The sequence below is a fragment of the Muntiacus reevesi genome, chromosome 7 (genome assembly GCF_963930625.1).
Source record: "Muntiacus reevesi chromosome 7, mMunRee1.1, whole genome shotgun sequence".
Lineage (NCBI taxonomy): Eukaryota > Metazoa > Chordata > Mammalia > Artiodactyla > Cervidae > Muntiacus > Muntiacus reevesi.
The window spans coordinates 72,823,666-72,844,337 of record NC_089255.1 but is presented as its reverse complement, the minus strand read 5'-3'; the positions used below and the strand labels follow the sequence as shown (position 1 = coordinate 72,844,337).

The 20,672-nt window shown below is 39.7% G+C and overlaps 1 protein-coding gene across 2 annotated transcripts in view; it reads left to right on the top strand.

Moving 5' to 3' along the window:
- The first annotated feature begins 9,868 nt into the window (after positions 1-9,868).
- PPP2R5E (protein phosphatase 2 regulatory subunit B'epsilon) overlaps positions 9,869-20,672 on the top strand; it is a 150,386-nt gene continuing 139,582 nt past the window's right edge. The window contains exons 1-2 of one of the 2 annotated variants that reach the window (XM_065940140.1): positions 9,869-10,481; positions 12,683-12,843. In XM_065940140.1, the coding sequence (XP_065796212.1) occupies positions 12,687-12,843 (157 nt within the window). In that variant the 5' untranslated portion in view covers positions 9,869-10,481; positions 12,683-12,686. Of the gene's footprint in view, positions 10,482-12,679; positions 12,844-20,672 lie in introns of both variants that reach the window. The other variant, XM_065940139.1, reaches the window with a different exon arrangement.

Sequence of the window (20,672 nt, the reverse complement as noted above, 5' to 3'; positions counted from 1 at the left end):
ACATTTGCTCCCATCTGCCTCCAAAGCCAGTGACTTTTAGTTAATTTTAACTTTTCCTCTCTAAAGGTCAACACAGCTGGAATTTTATATTTTGAATGAGTCTCTTCCAATGCTTGTTCTTCAAAAATACTTTTTCATAAATAGTTTGTTCCAGTTGCCAACTGATTTGTTAAGCGGGTCACTAACCATCGAAATCTGAGAACACAAGCTTTACTGACTTTGAAACCCATCAAACAGAACGTTTTCAAATATTAGAGGTGGCTGCTGCCATTGTCCCTGTGTCAAAGCTCTTTAAGACTAAGGTCTCCAAAGCAGATCTCTTCAATAAGAAGGTTGATTTGGATCCACACTGCAACCTAACTCCACCAGCAAAGTGTGCTTCTCACCAAAGACAGAATGGGGCTTCTTTGTTGTTTTGGAAAAAGGTTTGAATATCAAGGGAAATGAGTGAGAAAGTTTTCATGTTTTCTATATATTCTATAAAGCACTACATACAAACCAGATTGTGTAGACCACTTCCTAGGGGAGACAGGCAGTAAAACAGTGCATTTCAGTGCCTGTCTTCTAGTCTTAACTCCTGCCCAAATTCTGCCACCTACTAGTTGCATGATTTTTGAAAAGAAACTGAATGTTTCTGTGCCTTAATTTCTGTATCTGTAGAATAGGATAAAAGTACTTGCATTAACAGGTTATTTTAAGAATTAAGAGAATACATGTAAAACGTCTGCTGTAATTCCTGGTTTATAGAGTGGGAGTTCACATTGATGATGATGATGGAAGACTTGATCCATTGTTTATACCATTTTTTTTTCTATATGACATTGTATAGGATATTTAATCTCTGTGTCTTATTAGTCTTTCCTTCTGTAAGATCAAGAAAATAGTAGCCTTGTATTCAATTACTTGACCATATCATTAGCAAACAAGGATTTAAAAATAGAGGTAACTTGGTACAGTGTGAAAAGGCCTGGCCCCTGGAAGAACTGGATACAAATTGTGGTTCTGTTACTAGCTATGTGGAACTGGACAACTTCCCCATTTCATCTTTCTTATTTATAAAATGGAAATAATATACATCTACAGAGATAAGATTCAAATTAAGTAGTGCACAGGAAAGTGAGCTAACTTGCTATGCATGTTTTGCAGTTATTATTGCCAGTACCATACAAGATTGAGTATATTGTCCTTATTGTTGCTTGTTTTGATAACAGTGTATTCAGATTTAAGTTCTCACCCTCTTGGTTGTCTTGCCCACTGATAACATTTTAGCAGTGATTTACCATCTGTTCATAGGTTTTACCCAATTTTATTGATATCTCAGAAGCAATGCTTGCTCTCTATGATAGGTAAGAATCCTGGATGCAATATTCAACCATAGGCTACACTTTCTAAAACATGGCCTGGTGTCTTAAGTGATACAGTAAAAATAACCTACTGAAAAGCAGCAGTTTGCTAAGAATAAAGCTTATTTTCGTGTTTGGTAGGTCACTGCACTTTCTCCTCATGTAGGTATATTCTAAGGAAACTTTATAGGTATAATTCTTAAAGATATCTGCTTTGAATTTTAAAAATAAAACCCAACAAATAAATTTGACTTGATAAATTACATCATGAAAAAATTTCTGGCAAGGTCACTTTAAATAATTTTCTCTCACACATCGGATCAGAGTTCACCTAAAGATTTCATCCCGTAGAAAACCCCAGATTCAGGGACTAAGAGTAAATTGAGGCTTGGAGAGGTTAAATAACTTGGCCTTGCATTATTAGCCAGGATTCCTTTGGGTATAAGTTATAGAAATTCAATGCCAAAGTAGCTTAAACAAAAGACGGACTTCACTGAATCACACAACAGAAATTAGTTTCTGACATAGCTGAATTCAGCAGCTCCAATCAGGTGGTTAAAACTCAGCATTTGCCAATGTTTTCCCCACAGCACTGGCTCCCTCCAGGCTGGAGGAGAGGAAGGGAGTTGGTCAGAAGTAGCTCCAACTTACATCATTTCTATGGTTTAAGATTCAAAAGAAAGAGAGGCATACTCTAGGTTTTCACAGAGCAAATCTTGCGGAAGATCCAGGTGATCCCCTTGGGTCATGTGCCCATCTTTCATGGTTAACAGTTCCACCAAGACCACATGAAGTGAGGAGTGTGGTCCTCAAAGGAAAAGTGGATATTCGTGGGAAGCCAATATCCACCACACCAAGGCTAGGCTATTACTAGAAACAGGCCTAGGACCTCAGTCTTAGTGCTGTTCTGAAGGTTACAAGGAGAAAGAGAAATAGGTAAGTTTAGAGCAAAATAGTTTACACCTCTTTTAAAGGTATATAAATTAGAAATGAACATAAAGCTCTGAAATAATGTTAAATCAAATGATCATTTTTTATTACTTTCAAAAGTATGCAGATATTGTACAACGCAAATCCCTGTTATTGCTAATGAAAGCTGCCACACGCACATGATAATTTAGTGTGGAAATGGATTGAAAAACATGTGGCTCATTTCCTTGCTCCTTGTTTTCCTTTTATCACAGAAGGGTATTTCAGAATATAATTTTTGGGGGAAAAAAGACAAAACCTCTTAAAGAAAAATTTTGAAATGGATAAAAAGTATTGAGATGTGAAGAAAGTGGATGATTATGGTAATAACTAGTATTTATTGAACAGTTAACATGTGTCAGGCACTACAGTAAGTGCACTCATGAATGCATGCTAAGTCGCTTTAGCTGTGGTCTGACTCTTTACCATCCTATGGACTGTAGCCTGCCAGGCTTCTCTGTCCCTGGAATTCTCCAGGCAAGAATACTGTAGTGGGTTGCTATGCCCTCCTCCAGAAGATCTTCCCAACCCAGGGATCGAATCCATGACGCTTAAGTCTCCTGCATTGGCAGCTGGGTTCTTTACACTAGTGACACCTGGGAAGCCCATAGTAAGTGCATCGCTGTTGTTCAATCCCTCAATCGTGTCTGACTCTTTAAGACCCTGTAGACTGTAGCACACCAGGCTTCCCTGTCCTTTATCATCTCCCTGAGTTTGCTCAAACTCATGTCCACTGAGTCAGTAACGCCATCCAACCATCTCATCCTCTGTTGACCCCTTCTCCTTCTCCCTTCAATTTTTTCCAGCATCAGAGTCTTTTCCAATCAGTCAGCTCTATGCACCTGGTAGCCAAAGTATTGGAGCTTCAGCTTCAGCATCAGACCTTCCAATGAATATTCAGGGTTGATTTCCTTTAGGATGGACTGGTTAGATCTCCTTGCAGTCCAAGGGACTCTCAAGAGTCTTCTCCAACACCACAGTTCAAAAGCATCAATTCTTTGGCACTCAACCTTCTTTACGGTCCAACTCTCACATCCATACTGGAAAAATCATAGCTTTGATTATACGGACCTTTGTTGGCAAAGTGATGTCTCTGTATTTTAATACGCTGTCTAGGTTTGTCGTGGATTTTCTTCCAAGGATCAAGTGTCTTTTAATTTCAAGGCTATAGTCACCACCCACAGTGATTTTGCAGCCCAGGAAAATAAAGCCTGTCACTGTTTCCATTGTTTCTCCATCTATTTGCCATGAAGTGATGGGACTAGATACCATGATCTTTGTTTTTTGAAAAGTAAACATGAAAATCACTCAGTCGTGTCTGGCTCTTTGCAACCCCATGGACTATACAGTCCATGGAATCCTCCAGGCTAGAATACTGGAGTGGGTAGCCTTTCCCATCTCCAGGCGATCTTCCCAACCAAGGAATGGAACCCAAGTCTCCTGCATTGCATGCAGATTCTTTACCAGCTGAGCCACAGGGAAACCCATGTTGAGGTTTAAGCCAGCTTTTTCACTCTCCTCTTTCACCTTCATCAAGAGGCTCCTTAGTTTCTCTTTGCTTTATGCCATTAGGGTGGTGTCATCTGCATATCTGAGGTTATTGATATTTCTCCTGGCAATCTTGATTCCAGCTTGTGTTTCATCCACCCAGCATTTTGCATGATATACTCTGCATATAAATTAAAAGAGCACGGTGACGATATACAGCCTGATGTACTCCTTTCCCAATTTTGAACCAGTCTGTTGTTCTATGTCTGGTTCTAACTGTTGCTTCTTGACCTGCATACAGGTTTCTCAGTAGGCAGGTAAGGTGGTCTGGTATTTCCTTCTCTTGAAGAATTTTTCACAGATTGTTGTGATCCACACAGTCAAGTACTTTAGTGTAGTCAATGAAGCAGAAGTAGATGGTTTTCTGGAATTTTCTTGCTTTTTCTGTGATCCGGTGGATGTTGGCAATTTGATCTCTGGTTCCTCTGACTTTTCTAAATCCAGCTTGAACATCTGCAAGTCCTCGGGTAATGTACTGTTGAAGCCTAGCTTGGAGGATTTTGAGCATGATCTTGCTAGCATGTGAAACGAGTGCAATTGTGTGATAGTTTGAATATTCTTTGGCATTACTCTTCTTTGGGGTTGGAATGAAAACTGACCTTTTCGAGTCCTGTGGTCATTGTTGAGTTTTCCAAATTTGCTGGCATATTGAGTGCAGCACTTTACCCAGCATCATCTTTTAGGATTTGAAACAGATTAGCTGGAATTCCATCACCTCCACTAGCTTTGTTTCTAGTGATGCTTCCTAAGGCCCACTTAACTTTGCATTCCAGGTTGTCTGGCTCTAGGTGAGTGATCACACCATCATGGTTATCTGGGTCATTGAGATCTCTTTTGTATAACCTTATTTAAACCTGATGACTATCCTGAGTTAGGAAGTATTCTTCTGTTCATTTACAGGCCAGGAAACCCAGGCCATGAAGAGTGAGAAATTTGGCCCAGTTGCTGGCTCTTGGCACTGGAAGTCTACCTTGAGTATAGTATCTGATTCCAGAGTCTGTGTTCTCACCATTATGACTATAATTAGTTACAACTTTAGTCCACTTTTTGTGGCTTCCTTGGTGGCTCAGATGGTAAACAAACGGCCTGCCATGCAAGAGACCTGGGTTTGATGGCTGGGTGGGGAAGATCCCTTGGGGAAGGGAATGGCAGCCCACTCCAGTATTCTGCCTGGAGAATTCCATGGACAGAGGAGCCTGGCAGGCTATACAGTGAATGGGGTTGGAAAGAATCAGAGGCAACTGAGCAGGCACACACATTAGTCCATTTAATTGTATATAAGTTGACAATTTTACCAGCAAAATTATTGCTTGTAGTACATTAATTTGTCTTTCAGCCTATGTGAAAGAAAGTGCACTTGAAGCATAGGCTTTCTTGTTCCCTGTTTTTTTCCCCTTTTTTGTTAAATTTCCTCCCCCATCAGCAACATAGGGTCCCTCTTCCTGTTTGATGCATTAGTGACCAAGACCTCTCACTGCTAGGAATGGAAATGGAACAGCTAAGGTTTTAAATCTCAAGTTATAATTATACACATTAATCACATAAAAAGCCATGCATAACCTATGACTTTTGAGGTATATCTGAAAATGCAACTGCACTGTTTAAATTGTGACCCAAGAAAATGTCACTGCGGAGGGATGTTTCCTGTGTAGGTAAATGTTGTTGAAAGAAATATAGCACCAAACTTTCTTGTTTACGTAGCTGTGTATATAATCCTTTTATTGTTTTCCTAAGACAGCAGCTCTTGTCTCAGGCTTTTTCACTATTCTTCCCTCTTGGCTCACAACCAGCTTCATGTACTCTCTACCCCCACTCACAAATTGGGCTTGTGTACCTCTGATGGTACTTATGCCGATAAGACGACACCTCTGATGGTGTCATCTTATCAGCATAAGTCTTTCTCTGTGGTGGTAGTTTAGGCACTCAGTCATGTCTGATTCTTTGAGACCCATAGACTGTACCCTGTCAGGTTCCTCTGTCCATGGGATTCTCCCAGCAAGAATACTGGAGTGGGTTGCCATATCCTTCTCCAGGGGATCTTCCCGGCCCAGTGATCGAACCCGAGGACACGTGTCTCCTGCAATTGGCAGTAGGGTTCTTTACCGCTGAGCCACCATGGAACCCCTTTCCTCCTATGCTGGTTGACAATTGTTTTGCTGATACTTCTGCTTATTATCTTAACCCTTCTTTAGTTCACCAGTCAGTCTGGTGAATTTCTTTAGTTCACCCGAAGATGACAGCCTACATCTTCCAGTCTCATCACATGGTCAGCTCACTAGTAGATTCAAGATAAGCTCAGCCTTGGTCTGGGAACTGAACGCTTCCATCTGATACGACGCACAGTATTTTGTCACTTGGTGATGGCTTCCCAGACAACTATAATGTATTTCTTTGTTGTTGTTTGTTTTTATATTTCTTTTTGTGCAGAGTAGATGTCTCCAAGCTTTTTTGATCATTCATTACCATCAGCATATTTTAGGGGAGCAATTATTAACCAAATATATGTATATTTATTTATAAAGTATATACATATGCTACCAGCACTAGCTAACAACTCAATTATATGTTCAGGATGAAGTTCATTGTTAATGACAGTGGATATAAATCCACATTCAGAATCTTCTTGATGAGTTTGGTATTTTTTCAAGCCAAAATTTGGTTGAATACTTTGTATTAATTTTGAAATGTAGCTGCCAAAAACCTGATACTAGAAGATGTGTCAGTTCTGCCATTTGCTTGTTTTCCTGTGGTTTCATTGCAAAGAACCCTGTAAAGCAACTAGGATATTTTCTATGGATTAGTTAGGAAATGACAACCCATTCCAGTATTCTTTTGCCTGGGAAATCCCATGGACAGAGGCAGGCTACAGTCCTTGGGGTCACAACGAGTCAGACATGACTGAGCAGCTGAGCTCAAACATGAGTTTCATTAAACCTAGGTAATATATTCAGTAACTTCTCTTAACTGAACCAAACAAACTGCAATAAGTCACTACATGTTGACAGAGACTGACTGAGTGGGACTACCACCGCAAACCGCTGAAAATGGATAACTCCCACTTTTCCTTGAGCACATCTCCTGTGCTGTTCTAGGCCAAGAGATCATTCCATTGACTGGGTGCAGGATCACTCATTATATATATCAAATATTATGTAGAATGTTATTTTTTGATTAGAACTAGGCATAAACAGATGTCTCCATACTTTTTTCTCCTGCAACCCAAATGAACTGGGTTGACTTTATTTTTTTTTTACCAGGGAAGTCTTGGGTTGACTTTAAAAATAGTCACAACCTAAAAGTTGAGAGTTATATTTTATCTGGTGGGAATTTTTAGGACTTTAAGCCCAGGGAAACAGCATCTCAAGTGACCCTGAGAGAACTGCTCTGAGGGTGGGGGGAGGAGTCAGGTTATATAGAATTTTCCAACAATAAGCAGGTGGTTTAAACATCAAAAGATTATTGTTAACTAAGGAAAACCAGTTATCTCATGAGTTTGAGTAAACTCTGGGAGTTGGTGATGGACAGGGAGGCCTGGCGTGCTGCAGTCCATGGGGTGGCAAAGAGTAGGGCAAGACTGAGCGACTGACCTGAACTGAACTGAAGATATCTCAAGTTAAGGAATTTAATGCTTTTCTATATATGGGAAGATGGAGAGTCTGGGTTCACTGAAATCACTTCTTCCACTTGCATCTCAGCTATCTGGGGCCAGTATCCTGCATTTTTTGCATCTTCCCGCCCCCACCCCCCTCCTGCCCCTGCCCCCATAGCTCCTCAGTGCTTATCTAGGGAATGACTGCAGCCTGGGAGCTTTCTGGGGGCCCTCCCAGCTCAGCAATTCACACTTGGAGGGCCAAAATCACTGATGGTTGTGACTCCTTGTTTACTGATACGGCAGGAAACACTCCATTTCTCAACTGCTTTGTACTTATCTGGAATATACATACTCCTTGGATGCGTGGACCTCCTTTAGAAAGTATCCGTTCAAGGAACAATCTCTCACACAGGCAAGGATTTTTCCATTTAAAAAGACCTACTCATTTCAGTTACTCAGCCATTTTATAGAAAGTGAAAGAGTTTTGAAATGAATTGTCTTTATAGAGATCCATAATTTGCAAGCAAAATCCCCACTCTACAAAATGTGAAATATTCTAAGCAACAGCTGTGAGCATTTCAAACAAGCACTACTCTTTGACAGTTCAATTGTTGCCAAGGGAAACTGAGTTGGTTTTAAAATCTTCCCTGGTTTAAATTCTGCATTTACCCTTAATCAGAAATTGAGCAAAGAAGTACTGCATGGCTGGGACACTGAATTTTTCATGAAGACTGGTATGGGAAATTGAGATGTGGAAATGCAAGTTTCTTGAAGGTGGGAGGAAGACTGGCATGCTAGCCAGTTTTATAATGCTTAGGGGAGATGGAACTTTTCAGCGCAAACACAGACACTATGTATAATGGCCAATCATCTGGAGCCAGTAGGGGAAACCCGCTTCCATCTAAGAGCACCAACTTTTTCGGCTTCCTATATCACTTACAATTTCTTTTAATGACAAATTTTTTTCATTCAAGACTCATTTCTGGGGATGTGCATAGAAATTTGCAACACTTGAGTGTTAAACAACACAAGAGAAATAAAAGCATTTTTTCCCCCCTGCTGTCAGTTGTATGCATGGTACAGTTTTACTTACATGCAGTTCTACTTCCTAACTATGGAAAACATGATATAATGCCAAGTGGAAAAATTAAAGTCTACAGAACGGAACACACAATTCTAAGGAAGAAAATGCTGGAGAGAAGTACACCAAAATGCTAACAGTGGTTGCCCCTGGGTTGAATGATTCTAAATGTTTTTTTTTTTTTTTTCCTTTTTCCAAGTTTTGAATATTTGGTACCTTGGCATTTGTACTTCAGAATTTTTTTTTTCACCCTCTCAAAAGACAAATGTAGCATGCACTCAAATAGAGCAACGGTTCAAGAATATTCTCTGGTAATGCACCACTTCGCCTGTTGTTCAGTCACTCGGTCGTGTCCGACTCTTTGCGACCCCATAGACTTCACCACTTGGCCTAGGGCTCACCAAGAATGCAACCATGCCTCTAAATATTTAATCACTTGTTCTAGCTAGAGTTAAGTGAAGCCTTCACCACAAACTCTTTCGGATCCAACTTGCCAATTAAAAGCTCCCAAACTCCCACAGTTTGGAGCTGGGTTTCCCTGAGTTCTGTGCAGCGGGTGAGCCCAAGCGGCTGTTCTCGGTAAACGATCTCGGGGCTTAGAGACAGCGTTCCCACCTGCGCCCGCCACACCGACCTGGCCCCAACCAGGCTTGCAGCAGCTCCAGGGAGCTGACATTCAAAACAGAGGTTCAGGAAAAAGGAGACGAGGACGAGAGAGAATTCGAAGCGATATCCAACCCTTGGCCAGGCCCCAGGGGTTCGGATTTCGGTGCCAGGCCTCCCACAAGGTGGAGCGGTGAGCGACTGCTGGGGGTTTACGGCCGCAAGGCGCGAAGGGCCCATCTACACGAGCAGCGGCGCTGGTTCCCGTCGCGAGTGGCCTATTCGAGCCCAGACGGTCCAGTCTCGCGGCTGAAAGGGGCGGAATCGAGGACCGGATTACCCGACCCTTGCCCTCGGAATCCTCAAGTTGCAGACGACCACCGCCCAGAGGTTCCGCACTGCACGGAAACCCTTCGTATTTATGTCAGCTGCACACCTCCTGAGCTTTAGCAGCTCCAGTTAGGCCTAGTCGCTGAAGCAGTTCTCTTCCTCACCCTACCCTACCGCTTGGCGGAAGCGGCGGCCGCGCGGCCTGAGAACGCGGCTGCATCCGGGTTCCTCTCGCCTTAGTCCAATCCCCGGTCTCCTCTCTTCCCACCCTCCTGTTTCTCCGCCCCCCCGCCGCCAATCCGCGATCGGCTCTCAACCGAACTTGCTGACAGGGGAGTGAAGGCGGACGCCGACCAATGAGGCCTCGCTTCCCGTTTGAAGTCTCCAGTGAGTGGGCGCCGGAGGCGGGCGCTGCTGGCGAGAAGGTTCGGTTGCGCGTGTGCCATGGACTCAGCCGCCCGGTGATATTGACAATAGGAGAGAGAAAGGGGCATTGACGGGGACCCACCGCTGGTACCGAACGGCGGCTCTGGCAGCGGCGGTTCCAGCCCCAGCGACTCCTCCTCTTTCTCCTTCCTTCTCCTGCTGCCGCTGCGGCTTCAGTCTTCCTCCCTCCCTTCCCCCCTCCCCTCGTCGTCGCTTCTGCCGCCGGGTCCGAGGCAACGAGCAGAGGCGCCGCCCGCCGGGAATGTGAGCGAGGAGCCACCGGCGGAGCCGCAACGGGGTCGGTGCCGATTTGATGGGACGGGCCCGCGGGGGAGGATCGTGAGGCCGCCGCCGCCGCCGCCGCCGGAGCGCTGAGGTTCAGGTCCGGCTGTGAGGCCTAGAGGCGCCGCCGCCGCGGAACCGGAGGGACGCCGCGCCGGACAGCCGTCGCCCCGGGCTCCCTGCCGCTGTCCGGACCTCCCCCTGCACGTCCCAGTCCCGCCACCCGCCCCCGCTGCGGCCCTCTTTCCCGTCTCCCGCCCCTCCGAAAGCACAGATCATCTTTGGATTCTTCTCCAGAAGCTTCAAGGTAACTTCGTCCCTCCAGCTCCGCGGCTTGTCTGCTTTCCTTTTCTCCTTGCTTGCCTCTTCCCCGTCCTCCTGGAGAACCCGCAGGGCACCGGCCTCGGGAAAGGCCTGACCCGAGCTGGCGAGGGGTGCGGTGGGATGAGGTGCGGGAGAGGGAGCGCCGGTCCCACTTGTCTGATTTACCTGCAATTGCTTCTGATGTTATCTCTCCTTGTTTGCCCCCTCCCCCCCTTTTTCTCCACCTTCCGGCACTGGAGGCGTATTCTTGTCCCCCTTTATCCACTGACGGAGGCGGAGGGGGGAGGAAAGGGGGATTGGTGTAGTGAGAAGGATTCTGTAGCAGCTTAGCTTCTCCAGGGCTTGGGGTGGTGGGGGGATGGGGTGGGTGGGAGCAAAGGGAGTATGTGAGCATCCCTACAGACCAACCCCTTGTCTGTCTTTCTCCTCCACCCCAGCACCCACTTTGGATTATCCTGAGCCTTGGAAATGCCCCGTGCCCGCTGCTCAGAGGATGATAAAGCTTGGGCGCCCTAGTCCGGGGCGAAACCTGTTTCCCCGGGCTTTGCACCGACCCGCTGTTACTGCACGTTCAGTTCTGCAGCGCTTTAGGGTTGAGATCCTTGACGTTTATCCTGGGCCGCGGGCATAAGGGTCAAGTGATTAAAAAAAATTTTTTTTTTTTTTTTTGCTACTAGTAACTTATCTCTAAGATAAGACGTGAAGAATAAAGGGGAGACAAAACGAGTGATGGAGGAACAGGATTTACGGAAATTTTGTGTTGTGAGGGTTACATGTAATCTAAATAACTCACATACCAGATTGGAAAAACTGCCCCTAAATTTACAACATACAGATGTGATGTGGAGCTTGTTGTAGATGCAGTCATTATGAAAATTTAATTTTAAGTGATCTTCTCCTACAGTCATTCATGCTTTGCAATTATCTATCACATTGTGTTTGAGGCTAAATTAGGTAGATTGCTAAAAAACTTTTTTTTTAAAAAGAGAGCCAGACGGGACTTCAGCATCCCAAACCTCAGCAGTATAAGGTTTTGTTTGTTCTTGGTTTCTGTTTTTGTTATTTTTGCTCTGTCAGAATCCAGCTAATCCAGGTAACTTTTTATTCTCACACGTTCAGGAAGAAACTCCCTTACTCTTTTATTTAGAGGTTAAAAACCGCTCCTGTTATGTAGGGATGACAGGTGAGTGATTGCATTTCAGCATTTCCACTATATGCCTTATTTCTATTCAGGACTGCCATTCATTTTGCATGGGGCATGGTGGAGCCTCGGTGCCATGGAAATGAGGGCATCTGTTTAAATTGGTGAATGAAACTGAGCTTAATGCTTTTTACTTTTAGGAAATAGCCTTCATTTTAATAATTTGAGAAGGTTAAAAAAAAAAAATCTCAAGGAACTGTTCTGTTCCATTAGTTTACGGAATGAAATTAATATTTGACGATGAACTTCAAGGGAACTCAACTTTGTTGCCTAAGTAGACTGTGATTTTAGGTTTTTGCATCAATTTTGCTGCATGATTTCATCATAGTTTTTAAGCTTTAGTAACATCAGATGGCTTCATTCAGAAAGAAGACTTCTTTGAAATGATTTTAATTATGCCCTTTATGTGTTCTGTTTAAAGTAATCTAGCCTGTCATTGGTGGTATGGTGTCGTTTATCTTAGCTAGCACATTGCATTAAAAAGTCATGCCTTGGTAGTTCAGAATTTGTAAATTTCACCTTGCTGTGATCCATTGGTGTAGATTCTTGAAGTACCATAAGGATTTCAACTCCAGAGCCCATTCATAATATTAAATATCTTGGGAAAATGTATCGATGGAAGTTTTCCAGTTGCAGAATAGCTCCAAAATTAATTTAGGATCTCAAGATGAGAAGAGCTGTGCAGTTAAAAAATGTATACATGGCTTACAAGAGTTTTTTCAGGTATAAACGAACATCTTTACTGCATATTGTAGAAGCAGCACAAGGCATTAGCATTACAATATTGTTTATGTAGCACTTATATTCCACCAAGTTTTTCTGCTTTCCCATTGAACATAGAACTGTTAATTGATTTTATTTGCTTTCTTTTCCCCATATTCCCATTTTCAAAAAAAGTGTGTGGGAATTTTAGAATTTGTGTTAACTCACTTGTTTGCTTCCACCTTGGGGGTGTGTGGATGATACCTCTTTCTCTTCAGTAGGGATATGTCCTCAGCACCAACTACTCCTCCATCAGTGGATAAAGTAGACGGATTTTCTCGGAAGTCCGTCAGAAAAGCCAGACAGAAGAGGTCGCAAAGTTCCTCACAGTTTAGGTCTCAAGGCAAGCCTATTGAGTTAACACCTTTGCCGCTGCTAAAAGGTAAGGCTCATGACCAGGTGATGGAATCCTTTTCAGTTGATCTTTTTATATCTGTATATAATTTTCTTTTTGTAAGTTCCATATTTGTTAAAATTCTTTGTTGCAAGTTGAAGGAATGGGAGACTTTTTAGACATGTTTTAGACAAGTTACTGGTCTGTGACCAGGTATACCCACTCCCACTTTTAGAGGGCTCAATTGAACCTAAATAGCCATGGACAGATGAAAAAACTTATTATCAGGAGTATCTCTCACATTGATAAGTAGAAAAACTGAATACCACAGAAACTTTAAGATGTCTGGGTCTGGTGCTTGCTTCGGCAGCACATATACTAAGATGTCTGGGTCTGTGTTTTTCTTTTTTTCTTCTGTTGAGATTTAGATGTATACATTGTATGCAATGACACCTATACAATCTTAATCACAGGAAGTAGTAGAGGATATGGTACCATTAACTTACATATAGAAAAGGATACTCGAAATAATTCATTTTTTAAAATTGAGAAAAAATGGTCAGTAATTGATTACACGCATTCTTGTTTTCAGATAGTACAAACAGGAAATGGATTTGATGATCATTCTTGTTTGTGGAATTAATTATGGATAAGTTCTTATGAGAACTGTTTTTTTCTAAATTAGACTTTATTCTCAAAGGAATAAAAAAAACTTGGTTTCTTTTAAGCTCAAAGAAAAAAAACTTGGTTGCTAGTTAGTGAACATTTATTTCTATAATGATTTGTGAAATTGTTACAAAGGTAATATAAGAAAGGTATCATAAGAAAAGCTGGAGTGTGACCAGGAAATGTAGCAGAGGATATTTCAAGCTTCTGTTTTTCCCATATGAGTTTATGCTTATGTTTTTCCCAGTATAAACTTGAAGTTGGTGGACATGAAATGAATATTGATTACTGTAGAGATGATATATCTACAGTTAATGAAGATGATCTCATATGAGTGTGGTGGAGAAAATTTTTGACTAAAGATTTTGCTGGTAAAAATGAAAATAGTCTTTATGAGATTTTGAAAGAAAAATGAAAGGAAAACTTGTTAGGGATAAAAGTAACCATGCTTGAACTACAGAGTTGGGAGGTATATTGGGTTCTTTACTAATTTATTTAATCTGAAATGGACAGATGATAACTAGTATCATCTCTGTCTGGCAAAGGACTTTATTCTGAGGAAGCAGTTTAAACTTTCTTAGAACAGATTTAAACTTTGTTATATTAATTTCTTGGGATCCATGGTAAATATTTAAATTGGAATCTAACTGACCACTCAGAGCCATGATGTTGGTTTTGTGAGTAGTGAAAGAGGCATGCATGGGGCAAATTTGGCATGTTTCAACATGTTTCAATACTTTGTTGTTTCTTACCTTATTTAAAAAAATGTGGTAAAATATAGATAACATAATATTGATCATTTTACCTATTTTTAAGTATGCATTAAGCATGGCATTTACCTTTGCATTGTGAAGACATCCATTACCATCTCATATCTGCAGGACTTTTTCATCTTTTTCCAGCTGAAATCCTGTATCCATTAAATAAATACTACCTCCCCCTTACCTCTGCCCCTGACCTCTTTGCAGCCATCATTCTACTTTCTGTCTATGAATTTGAATACTCTAGATATCTTGTATAAGTGGAATCCTACAATATCTGTCTCTCTTGTGGTTGGCTTATCTTGCTTAGTGTAATGTCCTGAAGGCTCATCCATGTTGTAGCACGTGTCAGAATTTCTTTCCTTTTTAAGGCTGATTAATATTCCGTCACACATACACACACACACACAGTCACGCACACAAAAGTTACTGTTTGTCCACCTTTTGGTTATTGAGAATAATGCTGCTGTGAACATAGGTGTGTAAATATCCGCTTGAGTCCCTACTTTCACTTCTTTGGGTATATACCCAGAAGTGGAATTACTAGGTCATATGTTTAATTTTTTGAGTAATTGCCATGCTATTTTCCACAGCATCTGCACCATTTTACATTCCTACCAGCAATGCCCAAGGCTTCTTCCAATTTCTACACTTTCTCATTGACACCTGTTCTTTTCTTTTTTTGATAACAATCATAATGTGCATGAAGTGGTAGTTCATTGTGGCTTTTATTTCCCTAATGATTAGTGACACTGAGCATCTTTTCATGTGTTTATTGGCTATTTGTATTTCTTTTTCTCATATTTTAAATGTAGTCGTGTAGTAGTGAAAAATTTCCAAGATTTTTGCTCTCCAAAAATGTGATTTTTGTGAACTTGTATATTTTGCCAGCATAGGAGTATTGGAGAGCAACAAGATCATATAATACTAGATACATCTACAAGCTTAATTCCAGACAGACTAAAAGTGATTCTTGTGCAATAAGCATGTTTTGAGAAAATATTTAGGAAACATTCCATAAGTTAGATTTCCATATCTGTAGAATAACAAAGAAGTACAGTCATGTACAGACTATAGAAATGTGTGTATGTTCTTGATGATTATAGTGAATGTAGAGAGTTTGTTGAATGACATTTGTTGTCCTTACAATGGATTGACTTTTGTTTGTGTGCCTTACAACTTTAGGAAGTGGTTTATGAACATAATGAAAATGTAAGACGAATTTCTTTTCTTTTTTTGCCATTTCCTTAGGAAAAACCAGAATAATTTATATATGCATGCCAAAGGCTAGTTACTGATTTAATTTTCTATAGAATTGTTTTGACTAACTTGGAAGGCTTGAGTTAATTTTATTTGGGGGTACAGTATAAAGTGCAGTTGAATTTTGGGAGTTGCTTTAAAGAATAAAGTAAAAACATGTCCTTAAGGTCTTTAATTTTAGGGGAGTTTGAAGATGGAAATTGTATAAACATAGTAATTATGTAATAACATTTTTAATATATAATTTTTGAAAGCTCAAAAATTAGGTATTCATTAATGATGACTTATTTTGTGTTTGCCCTATAAAAATTTTTATTATAGACGTCATAGTATTTGACTGACTTTAAGTAACACTACCATTACTGCTTAGCATTTTAAAAGTCTCTTTAGCTATAGAACTGTAAAAAAGCGAAAGGAAAGTTTCATCTCTTCTGCTCTTTTTCTAATAGGTGGGATTTTGAAATTTGTATCAGTGATTTTATTTTCTGCAGAAAGCAGCACCGGCATGTAGTTCTGTCTGTGTTACTATATTAGAGTGACCTGGCTTTTCCTGCAATTGTGAAATTGCAGGATAGACCTTGACATGTAGACATCTGAATTTTCTCCATGAAGTACTTATGAAAGTATTTTCAGAAGGTCCTAAAGTTTTTAAGCTTGAAGGACTTTTCCTTATTTTCCTGATAAGAGAAATTCAGTAGAGGTTGAGTGCCTTGTGAGCTTCAGAAGAAAGTAAAGACTTTGATGCTTCCTGGGTGCCTGCACCGCAGGACATGAGCAGACTTTGACAAGGACCTAGAACGAGATAAACACTTAGGCAGATACACACACACCCCCATAAATAATAATTGCAATAATAATAATAACATCTAGGAGCTATTATCTGGTTAGGTGGTTTATGTTCTCTACCCACTCCTTATTTCTTTCTCTTTTTAACTTTAAACGATTATAACAGTTTAGATTTGAGGGAGATGTTTTTGAAAACTACCACCTCTTTGAAAATGTGATTATAATGAAAGTGGCATCATTGTTGCTAGGCTCCCAATTCATCATACATTTCTGAGACATTTTGCTTATAGTTTGAACAGTCAGTATCAAACATTCCAAAAACTTTGATGCCTGAAGGTACTGTTCAGCAGAAAGAAACTCTTTGCCTCTTGATATTGAAACCTTTAGATGGGTAACATTTCTGTGACACTAATTCTCTGATTTTTTTTTTAACTTTAGGCTTATGATTCAGCATACATTTTTATTTTGTAGGGTGACAGTTTGTAAGGACTTAAATAATTTCAACTTAAAACTAGTTTTTGTGCTTTTGAAATTGTTAGATGGGATAATTCCTCTCTTTCATTTGTATCTGGTTTGGGTAGTGTATAGGAAAATGCAGATGGAATTCCCAGTTTTTATAATGGACTAGGTCTCTAAACTGTATTTATGATGAGAATGATCGCCTGGGAAATAGTGTCCTTGATTTTAGTATTCACCTTCCTCCATGGAGATTACGCTGCACTGTTGCATGGGAGGAGGTACAGAGGCTTTGTTTCCTGCAAGAGTTCTAGCTAACTTCTAGTTTTGTTGCCCAGGGCAAGTGAGTTAACTTCAGAAAGCTTGGTTTCCATGTCTATCATATGGGAATGATAATAAAAATCAAAGAGATACGGCAGTACCAAATCCAATGCATTACTGACTAGTGTCATTTAACTGAGGTTTCAGAAGTTAGAATATGAATAATGTGAAATTATTATTTGACCTTTTATATTTTTGCAGCAAAAAGTTGAAACTGGAAATTTCTCTGAAAATTAGGAAACAAGAGCATAGTTTTGTGGTCTTGAACCTCTTTCAACCCCCAAATATGAAGAAACTGTGCAAATATGTTGAATTTAGTAGACTAGTTATTTTAAATATCTTTATTTGGAGATTTTTTTACCTTCTGCATTGGTATCCTGCCACATATTTGAGTGTAATGCTTTTTTACTTTTAACTTACTAGTGTTTTGAATAGATAATAGAGTTAACGTGGTTCCAATTTGAAAAATACAAAAGGATATGTAATGAAAAGTCTTCCTTCCAAGTTGGTTTTCCTAATTAGTTCCCCTTCCCAGAAACAGGCAGCCATAATATACTTGTATTGTAGGTATAGGCATTTTTAAACCCTTGATTTAATTTGAAATGCCCTGAGCAGACTGAAATTATATGCACATTTTGTATGCATATGTCCATTTTTTTTAAAATGGGAGAATTCTATAGCATTTTTCAAATTCTTGAAGGGATATTGGAATCAAAAAAGGTTAAGAACCATTGATCTAGTGATCTAGTTTGTACCTTAGATTAGTGATGTATATTCTTTATTTTCTTTTCCGTTATGGTTTATTACAAGATATTAAATATAATTCCCTGTAGGGCCTTGTTATTTCCCTGTTTTATAGTAGTTTAAATCTGCTAACCCCAAACTCCTCTAATTTATTACCCCCTTCCCTTTTCCCCCTTTGGTAACCATAAGTTTTTCTTCTGTGTCTGTGAGTCTGTTTCTGTTTTGTAATTTGTAATTGATGTATATTCCTTAGGCAACTAAATTGTAGTGTGTGTGTGTGTGTGTGTGTGTGTGTGTGTGTTATGTGTGAATGGTTTAAAAAAAAATAATCATAAGCTTTGCTTTTGAACCAGAAGAACATCTGTACGTTAATAGGTGTTAATGTTCAGCTTTGCAGCCTTTGAAGCAATGTGGTAATATTTTTCCTTGGGGGAAGAAATTATAAGATTTTGTACAAAACCAAATCTCAAATTACGCTGTTACCATGTGTGAAAGATTACAGTAGTTGTAGTGAAGAGGTATTTCATTCACTTTTAGGTGGGAATTTATCTTTCTTCATACATGTATATATATAAATTGTGTGTGTGTGTTTGTGTATCTGTATATCTATATATATCTAACTATATCTGTATCTATCCTAATAGTTTGTTCCTGTAGCATAGAGAAAATTCCTGTACAGAGTCTTATGTGGGCCAAAACAAATTGAGAGTAAGCATTCCTGATTTGTGAATCATTTAAAAGTAGAGTGGCAACTTGCATTCATATCCATCTCATCTGAGTATGATAATTACTGCTTAATTCTTATCATGGATTTCTGGTTGGGGATAGTGTGTATGTGTTATAGATGAGCTTCAGGGTTCTAAGAACCTCCTAAAATTTTATGTAAAGTTTCAGTGTATGTGCATTTTTTGGGGGGGAGGGGGGAGGACAGAGTTCATTGCTTTCATCAGATTCTCAAGGATTTAGCATAATCATTACTGCTCTTTCCCCAGAGTTAAGAGCTTCTGGCTTAGACTAAAAGATTGGGAAATTATTATTATTACTGTTTTTCCTGTGTATCAGGTTAGCTTTGTGTGTGCACAGATGCGTTGGATACTTATCAGTAAATATTGTAAGCTTTAAACAGAATTCATCATAAAGTGGGTCTCTCCAGGATACAACACATCCAAGACATAAAAATTAAATTGCGAAATAAAACCTCTCATAAGGTGAGGTGGTCCTTTTCTACTTAGAACTTTCTTTTTGTATCATTCTTCAAGTTTCAGCTCAAATAGGACCCTCTTATGGACCATCCTGCATCACTTTAAAAAATAATCTTCTTTGACATTTCTATCATTTTATTGTTTTTTTGGCATCGTATTTATAATCTGAAATTATTTTATCTTTGTTCACTTGTATGTTACCTGTTTCTCATCCCCCATGAGAATGTAATCTTTGGTGTGAATACCTTGTGTCACTTATCTCTAGGGTCTAGACCCGTGCCTCATACACAGTTGATATTCAATAAGTATTAGCGAATGAATGAACATTGTTAGATCACAACATTGAGGTTATTAGTAACAGCAGTATAGACATTTGTTTTTCCTTTCTAAATACTAAAATTCTTCCCCTCAAATCCAGCCATGCAGATTTTAACTAGCAATTTACACAAAATGGTAAACTTTAAAGGATGAGATTGCTAAGTGTTCACTTCAAATGCTAAGAATGGTTTTATGTTCTGTGTAATTCTCCGCATTTCAGGCTAAAAACAGAGGTGGTATCTTGTGGAGAGAGAATAGAGGGGATTATATGTATGGTACACTAAGAGTCATTCCTTTTACTTAGGGGATTCATCACTTTGATTTTGCACAAGTTAAGATGTTAAGTACAAGGAAATTTCTTTTTTCTGCTGGTGTTTGGGGACTGAATCATGGGCTGATCAGATCTTCAGACGTACGTTCTTAATATAGTTTGAGAGAATATCTGATTATAATGAACCTTCAGAGCAGTGTTTTATGGTCAGATTTTCTCATCTGTAAAACATTTATTTTATAATAATGTTAACTCTTAATATTAATTAGATTTTTGTAGCACTTGAAAAAGAACAGTAAAGTTTCTTGATATTCCATAAAGGCTAACTAAAGTAATTCTTAGATTTGTTTGCCAGTGACATCCTCTTTTGCCACTTAAAAATACTTTTCTACCTTTGGTATTATAAGATTTTATTTAAAAAACCAGGCATCTTATTTTTATATTATAGTACAATTATGCATAAAAGAACTTATGCATATGTTAACTGTATATTATTATTGTTACCTAATATATAACAGTATATACCTAATATATGTATCATAAATTACTTGAGGGAGGCAAGTACCCTCCCGGAGGTAAGAATGGTCTCTGGGGTCACACACACGTAGGTTTGAATTCCAGGTCCATTCACAGCCATGTGACTTCTGAGCATTGGCTTTATATCTTCAAAATTGGGAGTGTATTAGAACCCACCTAAGAGAGTCAGATTAAGTACCATCAGGAACATTTAGCTCAGTGCTGGGGGCATTGTAGGAGTTGAAGAGTATTAACTATCACAATTATGGTAAGAACTGCGTGGTGGAAAATGCTTACCAGTGTTTTCAGTTGATTTTTTATTTCTTTAATTCATTACATGGATTATTTCCACATAGGTAGAAAAATACGGAGTGAGTGGAGCTATGAGAATTAGACTTTAAAAGCAAAAGAGGGAACTGGTTCTTGTGGAACAATCTCAGCTTTATTGTTGAGTCAGTTTGAAACCAACTTCTCATTTCAGGAGTAAGAAAGATGGCTAATGTGATTATTTTCAAGGGAAATTCCATCTGTGGAGAGTTACCCAGGAGAAACTATTGTTAGGTAAACTAATTTTGG